Below are 10366 nucleotides of genomic sequence, written 5' to 3'. Positions count from 1 at the left end.
TGGAAAACGCTGCCTGCACGCGGGGAGAACCGGGAGCTGTTGACGGCGCGCAGGCAAGACTGCTATTTTCTAAATGAAACGTTCTGACTGCAATGCTTCGAATAGAACATTTCATTACGTTCAGATTAAGTTACGTAGACAGAAATAAACGTGGCCTGCTGTTCAAGAAAGTTTCCAAGAAAGTCTCAGGTGACAATATGTCTGATTGTTCAGCAGTCAGAGTAAATTGAGATTTATGTTTGTTATGCACAGATGTGCACTATAAAGTGTGTTCTATGGATTGTAATCACCTTAATTGACTTTTAAAGGGATAGTTCAGCAAAAAATGTCAATTCTTTTCTCATTTACTCACATTCATGTTGTTCCAAACCTGTATGACTATCTTTCCTCTGTGGAACACAAAAAAAGATATTTTGAAGAATGTTTCAACTGTTTTTCCATACATTGAAAGACATTTAAATTGCTTCATTCTTCAGTCACCGCTTATTTGTTTGGTTGACAGTGTTAGACTACGAGGTTATAGACTTGTTCTTATACTTATAAAACATGGTAGATGTGAAAGTCATTCTTTATGTATTTATTTGCAGAAGACATTTCGTGGTGGATCTGCTCCTGGTTAGGGGTACCAGGACAAGTGACTCACTGTCAGCATGGGGTCTGGCTCCTCCTCCTATGCTCCCAAAACCATCTATTTGGACGTAGATGGTAAAGTGCAGAAGGTGAGTCTCTCACTTTAAAGAATTTGTTTACTTCCAGAATAATTTACTCACCCCCATGTCATCCAAAATGAAAAAGAAATTTGAGTTTTTGAGGAAAACATTCCAGGATTTTCTCCATCATTGGGTTGAAGGTTCAAATTTCAGTTTCAGTGCAGCTTCAAAGGGCTCTACACAATATCTAGTGAAACAATTTTTTTTGTTACTTTTTAATCACAGATGCTCGTCTTGCACTAGCTCAACCTCACAAATAACGTAATTATGTATGTGAGATGTAGGCAGAAGTACAGACTCAGTGTTTTCAAAGCAAATGTGCAAAAAAAGGTAAAACAACGATGTTGGACGATTTTGAATTTTTTTTGTCTACCCTACCTTTTTGAACCGATATAACCAGACAAAGGACTAACCGTACATGATCTTTCCAACGTATTACGAAATGTGTGAAGTTGTAGATCACAGAGCTAGTGAAAAATGAGCATTTGTTGTTAAAAAGTATATAAATTTGTATTTTTTTAGAAAATGATAGATTGTTTAGCTATAGATAAGACCCTTATTCCTTGGCTGAGATCATGTAGAGCCCTTTGAAGCTTCATTGAAAGTGCAATTTGGACCTTCAACCTGTTGATCCCCATTGAATTCCACTATATGAAGAAAAATCCTGGAATTTTTTCCTCAAAAACCTTAATTTCTTTTCGACTGAAGAAAGTAAGACATACATGAACATCTTTTATGACCATTTTAATTATCTTTTAATTAAGTGAACTAATCCTTCAATGTGTGTTTGCCTGAATGCCACAAGTTACTGGTTAATGTGAGATCATGAAATGCCATTTGAATAAATGAATACTATTGGTGGTTGACCAGTATAGTTTTTTGATAATCCAATATCTAGAAAGCAGGGTGTTTGGTAACCAATTTAATGCAGACACCATAAAAGTTAGTGAATTAAAGCACACATAATTTCTTAAATTAAGGTAATGCATTTTATGGAAAAATACTGAACCAGAATTTTTATTCGTTGACAAAAATGGCCAAATATTGGCCTGGTTGATCCTTTCTATTCGAGCAGTTTGTTACAAATCTCTGAGACCTGAAATGCTGAATCGAAGCCAATAAACTAGATATTAGGCAGTTTGTCATGGCACTAGTAAATCTGTCAAGATGATTGCTGGGAGATTAGCATGCACAGGTTAAAAATAAAGCTGAAGATGGCGTGTTCCACAGGTGTGACTGACATTGCATGCTGTTGTGACACTTGACACATTGTTTGCTCCTGTTGTTTCCTAGAGAATGACTCAAGAACTGTTAATGGTTGTGTTTAAGTCCAATTTACAGAGTGTGTTCTACATACGGATCCCACAGATGCTCAGTCGTACTCATTATCTGCATATTATCATTTATGATTGATGAAAAATGTTTTATGTATTTTAGAAAGTCATTAAGATGTGAATTTTCGTGGGAGGTTCAACAGTTTGTACAGTATGGAAAGGTGATATGGTAGAACATGCATGTGTCAGATTCAGCAATTCATCTTGAAGTGAACACAACTTCCTGAGAGCTCAGAGAGGCCAAGTGGACATTGAGAGCATTGAGAGTGGCATATGTTTACTGTAGTACAGGATCTATTGGTGATCTGAACCTGTCTACCACAGCTGCCTCTTTCACCTTTGTTATTCTTTATTTTAATGCTTTTAATTAATAGATTTATTTGATTGAACATGTCAGTTCTAATAATGTATTTTTTATGTTTTTTAAAGTAGTCACTTATGACTGAATTGTGGTATGTTTCTTAAGTGAAACTAAATCTAAATAAAAATGTTGATCATAAAAAAGAAGTCACTTATGCTCATCAAAGTTGCATTTATTTGATCAAAAATACAAAAAAAACCCAGTAATATTCTGAAATATTATTGCAATTTAAAATAACAGTTTTCTATCTCAATATACTTTAAACTATTTTTTTTTCTGTGATCAAAGCTGAATTTTCAGCATTAATACGCCAGTCTTCAGTGTCACATGATCCTTCAGAAATCATTCTAATATGCTGATTAATTATTTATTATCAATTTTGGAAACAGTTGTTTATTTATTTTTTCACTTTTTATTGGGGGTGGGGGTGGGGGGTTCTATTACTTGTTATCAATTTAACACAGCCTTGCTAATTAAAAGTATTAATTTCTTTAAAAAAATTGTACTGATCCAAACTTTGAACAGCAGGGTGTATTGTTACAAAAGATTTCTATTTTTTTTTTAAATGCTGTTCTTTTTAACATTTTCCAACTTTGATTATAAAGTGTTTCCAACATTGATTATAAATCAGCATATAAGAATGATTTCATTCAGATTTGCATCACAGGAATAAATAACTTTTTAAACCACTGTTTTAAATTGCAATAATATTTCACAATATTACTGTTTTTTTTCTGTATTATTAATCAAATAAACGCATCCTTGATGAGCAGACAAGTCTTCTTTAAAAGACATTCCAAATCTGATTCCAAACTTTTGAACATCATTGTATAGATAAACAGACATATGTCTGAGCTTATATTATAGGCTCTGACTTTTGCTTGCAAACTTTGTTGTCTTTTTTGATCTGAGTAAAGTGTGAGACATCTGTTTTAAAAACTCTAGAGCAGACAGACTTCTAGTTTCTTTTAAAGAATCAGAGAAGTAGGAGTCTTAAGCCAAAGTCTCCATTGAATCTTATTTCTGCTTAGGAGAAACTATTAAGGAGAGATAAACAGCTTAGGAGAGAAATTGAAGTGATTTTTCCACTGGGATCAAATCATTAATTTATCACACTTATTTTATTTCATGCTTTTAAAACATCAAGATATCTCAAGTTACGTGTTTGAGTAGCATGAGGCTATTGTTTCTCATTGTAGTACAAGTTTGACGACAAATACACCCATAATGCATCTAACACACCCTTATTTGTCCTGCTCAGGTGCTTTTCAGTCGTCACTGCAGCCCATGTGATATCAAAGAACTGCTATGTTCCTCCTCCAACATCCCTAGGTCTGTATATCACTGATATCAGCACCAATCAACACCTCAATCCATTCTGCAATCCTGGTCTCCAGTGGTTGAGAATGAAGTTCTTTGCACTGTACAACATGTTCAGTGCCAGACACCATAAATCCATCAACTTTTTATTTCTTCTGTCTATAGGAACACTGCTATAATGATGCTGGACCCTGAAGGTGCACTTGTGTCCATTGATCCCACGATGCCCACCAACACCCCCAAGTAAAACACAGCCTGGCGCTTGTTTGTATAAGCAATTATGATAATTTTCAGTTTGATCTGTCAGTTAATGATCCCGTTTTGTCCTTTTAGCTCCCTGTACAAAGTCATTCCTTTGTCTACCGGCCAGCTGGGAGGTAACGTGCATCATTCTCACAGTTTTTCAGTGTTTGACTTGCTTACTCGTGACCTTTAGTACCCTAGATTTACATTTGCTCATTATAATGTTTCAAGACAAGAGTTAATCTGCCCTGATTTATAACCTGTGTATTTAACTCCCCAGAAAAGGAAGATATGTTTCAGAATGTGCTCTCACAGGTAGCAGAGCAGTTCAGCAGGTAATAGACATGTTTGTTTTCTCATGCACTTAAGATGAATCTTTATCACCGTGATGATTCTGTACTTTTTCCTTATAAACTCTACAGAGCATTCAGGATCAACGAACTGAAAACAGAAGTGACCAACAGACTGGCTATGCTGGAGAAGAGAGTAGAACGTAAGTTATGACTTCTTGTTTGTTCTTGTTATCTGGTTTCATTGTTGCTAAGACTTAGCGAAGTACACTACAACAATCTAAACCGATTTTAAAACACTAGGAATCATGTACTTTGACTTTGTAAATGGTTACAGTAGAAAAACTGGCCGTCATGCACTAAATAACTGAGGATCACACACTATTATACTTAAGTGACACCGAACACAACAAACTCGCACAGCGTTGCTAGAAGATGCATGACAAATGAAAACAATATGTCTTCTAAAAACAGCCCAAAATGTCAATCATGTTTGATATCCTCCAACTGGAGGGAATCGTAGTCTGAAGCTAAAAAAAAAAAAAATACACAATATAATTTTATGTCAACTTCAACTGCCTAAAATCTGTAGACTGGCTCTAACTTTCAGCAAGCAACTTCCAAAATCAAAAATCTTGGCAAGTTGTGTAGTGTATTTTAGCCTTTAAAGAGGACATCGGATGCCCATTTCCACAAGTAGGTATGATTCATTAGGTTCTATATGAAATGTCTGCATTATACTTTGGTTAAAATTCCTCAATGGTCATGTAAAGCAAGTTTTTACCTTGTCAAACAGCTCTGTTCACAGAGAGCTGTTTTGAACCATGTCTCTTTAAATGCTAATGAGCTACTGCTGACTCCACCCCACTCTTTGGGTTTTTGTGTATTCGGTTTTGCATTTCTATCAAAAGCAAAATTATGTTCACATTTACATCCAACTACAAAACACCTGCATTGCTTACAAGACATTGTTGTCGCTACAGCTTGCGTGCAGAGAAAATGGCGGACAAAGTGGGCAGGGCCTAATCAGTTTGATGTCATACTGCTTAAATCAAAACGGCTTAAAAATTGAGACGGTTTAGGTTTTTTGAGGGATTAAAAAAAAAGGAGTGAATGGATTTTTATTATTTTATTGTATTAACTGATTTTGTTATGCAGTGGAGGGGTTGAAGGTCGTGGAGATTGAAAAGTGTAAAAACGATTTAAAGAAGCTGAGAGATGAGATGACGTCCAGAGCAGGAGGAAGGTAAGTGAAAGAAAATATCTTCCAGGGAAGTCAACGCAAGCGTGACAATCTATCTGTTTATCCATCTTGAGCGCCTCTTTTTCAAACAATAAACACAAATGTATCTAAATGACTGATCAACCACTCTCCTTTTAGAGTGAATTGTCCATGCAAATACAATTTCTCCGACGATGGAAAGAAATTAACTCCTAGACGTGACGTCCCCAGCTACCCAAAGGTGTTTTAAAGTTTTATGACATGTTTTGATTGAATTATAGGCCTTGTGGGAGAACATCTTGTCTCTATGTGGTATTAATCTCTGTTTATCTTGATTTCCTCAGTATACTCTTTCTCAGGAGACCATTGAAGCGCTAAAGAAACCAACCTTTGATGTTTGGCATTGGGAGCACAATGAAGTGAGTCTGACTCGGAATATTCACTGTATTTAGAGATGAAATCATGCACACATGCTCATTTGATGGTTTCCTGTTTATCAGATGCTGAGCTGCCTGGAGTACATGTACCATGACTTAGGACTTGTGAAGGAGTTTAACATGAACCCAATTACTCTCAAACGCTGGCTGGTAAGAAAATTAGTATAATTGTAAAAATGAAAGGGTGCAAGAAAGGCGATTTCCACTGAATTTTTCAGGTTAACAGCTCTGACAGTCCTGATTCTTTTTATATATTCTCAGCTGGGCATTCAGGAAAATTACCGTAGCAACCCGTTCCATAATTTCCGTCATTGTTTCTGCGTGAGTCAGATGATGTATGGCATGATCCACCTCTGCAACCTCCAGGTGAGAACTTTTACGTACGTAGCAATTAGCACATCAATTACTGTGGAACAGTAAAAGTGGAAACCTGTGTGTGTGTGTGTGTGTGTGTGTGTGTGTGTGTGTGTGTGTGTGTGTGTGTGTGTGTGTGTGTGGCCTACAGGAAAAGCTCACGCTGACAGATCTGGGCATTTTAATGACTGCTGCCGTGTGTCACGACTTAGACCACCCTGGATACAACAACACGTAAGATCTTCGCCTCTGTGTAATTATGCTCTCCAGTCAGTTCTCATAAAAACATACAGGTGTACCCAGGTATTTGCGTACACATTCGTGATGACAATTTTACAGCCTTATATCTGTACCGTTTATCTTAGTAATCATTCCCATGACATGTGACAAGTTAATGTAGCACTGTCTATATATGCAGGTACCAGATCAATGCTCGCACTGAGTTGGCAGTGCGCTACAATGACATCTCGCCCCTGGAGAATCACCACTGCGCTGTGGCCTTCCAGATACTTTCACTGCCGGAGTGTAATATATTTGCAAACGTGGACCCAGAGGCCTTTAAACAAATCCGACAGGTACAGCACAAAATATCCCATTTAAGAAATGAAAATGGATAGTTCACCCAAAAATGAAAATTCTGTCATTAATTATTCAACCTCATGTCGTTCCAAACCTTCATTCATCTTTGAAATACAAATAAAGATATTTTTGATGAAATCCAAGAGCTTTCTGAAGAGAAGAAATTGTTAAATAAAATGATGCTGATGGCTGCATGGTTATAATTTTATCTTTAACAGTATCGATCTTGAAAGTAAAGTAGATCATAAGGTCATTACTGCTGTGCTGTTTGAAAATGTCAATGCCTGTTGAGGTTTATTTTTCATTCATTTAGCCACTGAACTGAAAACATAGGTTGTGTTTGCTTTCTTCTAAAAGAGATGATAAGTAATCAGATCTAGCAGTTTTAATGCTTTTATGTAGGAGGAAGTACTTTCCCTCCATCCAATATGAAATACTTCGAGTTTTGTTTTCTTCCAGCTGCGTTTCATTTTCCAGGCTGCTCTCTGGGTGGAATCATAGTCTAAAAAACTTAAAAAAAAAAAAAAATACACTATATAATTTTCTGTCAACTTCAACTGCCTAAAATCTGTCAACTTCAACTGCCTAAAATCTGTAAACTGGTTCTAACTTTCAACAAGCAACTCATCCGGACTGTAAATCAGAACAAAAATCATTTAGTGTATTTTAGCCTTAAAAGGGGGCATCGGATGCCCATTTTCCACAACTTGGTATGATTTTTTTATCTTAATGAAATGTCTTTGATTAAAATTTTATCAATGGTTGTGTAAAATAACACCTGTTTACCTTATCAAACAGCTCTGTTCACAGTAGGGCTGCACGATTAATCACATGATGTTGTGAGGCGCGTTTAATCAATGAAGCCGGTACTTTGATTAGTAGTAAATCTCCATCACGTGCGTTCAGCTGGAGCGGGAATTAATACACAGAGACGTAAATCACTGACAAGCTACGCCAAATCGTGCTCAAAATCGCATTCGATTGGAGATTTACTACTAATCAAAGTACTGGCTTCATTGATTAAACGCGCCTCACAACATCGTGCGATTAATCGTGCAGCCCTAGTTCACAGCGACCCGTTTCTGTGCATGCCTCTTTAAATGCTAATGAGCTAGTGCTGACTCCACCCCTCTCTTTTGTTTTTTTTTGTGTATTCGGTGGCAAGTTACCATCAAAAACAAAACTAATCTTACGTTCACTTTTACATCCAACTACAAAACTCCTGCATTGCTTACAAGACATTGTTGTCGCTACAGCTGCTTGAGTGCAAAAAAGGGAGTGCTTTGGCGGACAAAGTGGGCGGGGTCTGAACAGTATGACGTCATACTGCTCAGAAAATCAAAATAGCTTGATAATTGAGACTGTTTAGGTTTTTTAGGGATTAAAAAAGATGTAGTTTTTATTATTGTGGGGTGGTTGTTTCCACACACTGACTGCTTTTACTGACTGATTTTACTGAAATTAAAAATTAAAGAAATTGTTAAATGAAGTTGAATTGTTACTCAGGGCATCTATATTGATCTGATGTGATACTGTAGCTGATGGCTGCATGGTTATAATTTTATCCCTAATATCATCTATCTTGGAAGTAAAGTAGTTCATAAGGTAATTACTGCTATGTTGAGACTTTATTTTTCAATCATTCAGCCACTGTACTGAATACATATCAGGGATTGTGTCTGCTTTCTTCTGAGAGATGAAAAGTTATCAGATCACAGAATAACAGTTGTTAAGGCTTTTCTCTCCATCCAATATGAAATACCTCTAGTTTTGGTTTCTTCCAGCTGCACTCCATTTTCCAGGCTGCTCTCTTTAGGGCACGAGTGTGCTCATTATGCCACGGTGTCTGGCTGTTCTTTTTAATTTTATCTAATAATAATATCTAAAGTGCTAGAAGAGAAAGAGTCCATCATTTCTGTTACTTCATTAAGTTTTTGTTCTACTGAATATGCTGAGGAATTGAGACAAATCAGGAAGGTTATTAACAAAGCAGTCTTTTGTGGTAGAAGTCATGGTTCTGCCATATTTGTAAAAAGGACTCGCATTTAGAACTTTAGCTATTCTCGTAGTTCATAACATTACGGTTGAACCACTGATATCACATGGACTATTTTAACAGTGAACATGGTAGGTGTGTTGCTGTCTGTGCAGGGTCAGAAAGCTCTTGGATTTAAAAAAATATCTTAATTTGTGTTTCCAAAGATAAACAAAAGTCTTATGCATTTGGAATGACATGAGGGTGAGTAATTAATGACAGAATTTAAATTTTTGGGTGAACTATCCCTTTAAGGTAAAGTACCACCACCTAACATTTTGGAGTGTCAACAAGATTAAATGTTTCTGTTTTAAAAATCAGTATACCCGGTATTGTAACAGCATTACGCCCCAATTTTTTTTTATTTTTTTTTTGCAGTAAATGTTCTTATAATATGTAAATATGTGTTTATTATATGGCAATGTATTGGCAGGCTATCATCACACTGATTTTGGCCACTGACATGGCCCGGCATGGCGAGATTTTGGACTCGTTCAAGCACAAAGTGGACAATTTTGACTTCACCAATGAGGAGCATGTGACTTGCGTATGTATCATAAACTCTTTCTGCAAAAACCACATCTTAAACCAGCAAAAAGATGTTTTTCAGAAGGATATGGCATGAATTTGACAGGTAAAGATTTGTTGACAATTTGACAAGTAAAGATTTGTCGTCTTCTCATGTGTGCAGCTGAAGATGGTTCTTATCAAATGCTGTGACATTTCCAATGAAGTCCGGCCTACAGAGGTGGCAGAGCCGTGGGTGGACTGTCTGCTGGAGGAATATTTCATGCAGGTTAGCTGACTCTACATCTTGTGTTATAATTGCTCTGCAGTGACAGGTGGGTTTGTTTACCCTGTCTCGTCTTTGTTCAGAGTGATAGAGAGAAATCCGAGGGGCTTCCTGTGGCACCCTTTATGGACAGAGACAAAGTCACCAAGCCCACAGCCCAGATTGGCTTCATTAAATTTGTTCTCATCCCCATGTTTGAAACTGTCATGAAGGTAGGTGAAATAGTCAAATAGTACATTTAATAGTTCACCCAAATATGTACATTCTGTCATCATTTACTCATTCTCATGATGGTTCAGATCACGTCATGTTTTCCCTCTCAGCTCTTTCCTCAAATTGAAGAGATTATGGTGCAGCCTCTCAGAGACTCCAGGGACCACTATGAGGAGCTGAAGCAAATTGATGATGCCATGACCGAGGTAAACACTCCTCAACTCATAATCATAGCTTACTGAAAGAAATATAATATTGAAATTAAAAATTATGAAATTTATTTAAAAAAAAGATATATATATATATATTTATCAGTGGTGTGCGGTGGTCGGTGGCGTATTTTTTGTTTTTCACAAATATAAATATACATTTATTTGTGAACTTATGTTCAGCTATTCTTTTTAGTAGTTAATTTTAACTATTTTTGAATTTTTCAGGTCATCAGTCATCAAAGCTCGGTAAATATTGGTCACAA

At 36.5% G+C, this 10366-nt stretch overlaps 1 protein-coding gene across 1 annotated transcript; it reads left to right on the top strand.

The window, feature by feature from the left end:
- Positions 1-650: 650 nt before the first annotated feature.
- Positions 651-10133, top strand: pde9ac (phosphodiesterase 9ac). Its single transcript, XM_073817337.1, has 17 exons — positions 651-719; positions 3667-3737; positions 3891-3968; positions 4059-4102; positions 4249-4303; positions 4391-4461; positions 5417-5504; positions 5640-5721; positions 5825-5899; positions 5981-6067; positions 6179-6283; positions 6423-6505; positions 6690-6846; positions 9319-9432; positions 9577-9681; positions 9762-9890; positions 10002-10133. The coding sequence occupies exons 1-17, from the start codon at positions 651-653 to the stop codon at positions 10131-10133; spliced, it is 1545 nt and encodes a 514-aa protein (XP_073673438.1).
- Positions 10134-10366: the final 233 nt, after the last annotated feature.

Source organism: Garra rufa, chromosome 14 (genome assembly GCF_049309525.1).
Source record: "Garra rufa chromosome 14, GarRuf1.0, whole genome shotgun sequence".
Classification (NCBI taxonomy): domain Eukaryota; kingdom Metazoa; phylum Chordata; class Actinopteri; order Cypriniformes; family Cyprinidae; genus Garra; species Garra rufa.
The sequence above is the reverse complement of the archived record's forward strand: the minus strand, read 5'-3'. Positions and strand labels throughout refer to the sequence as shown.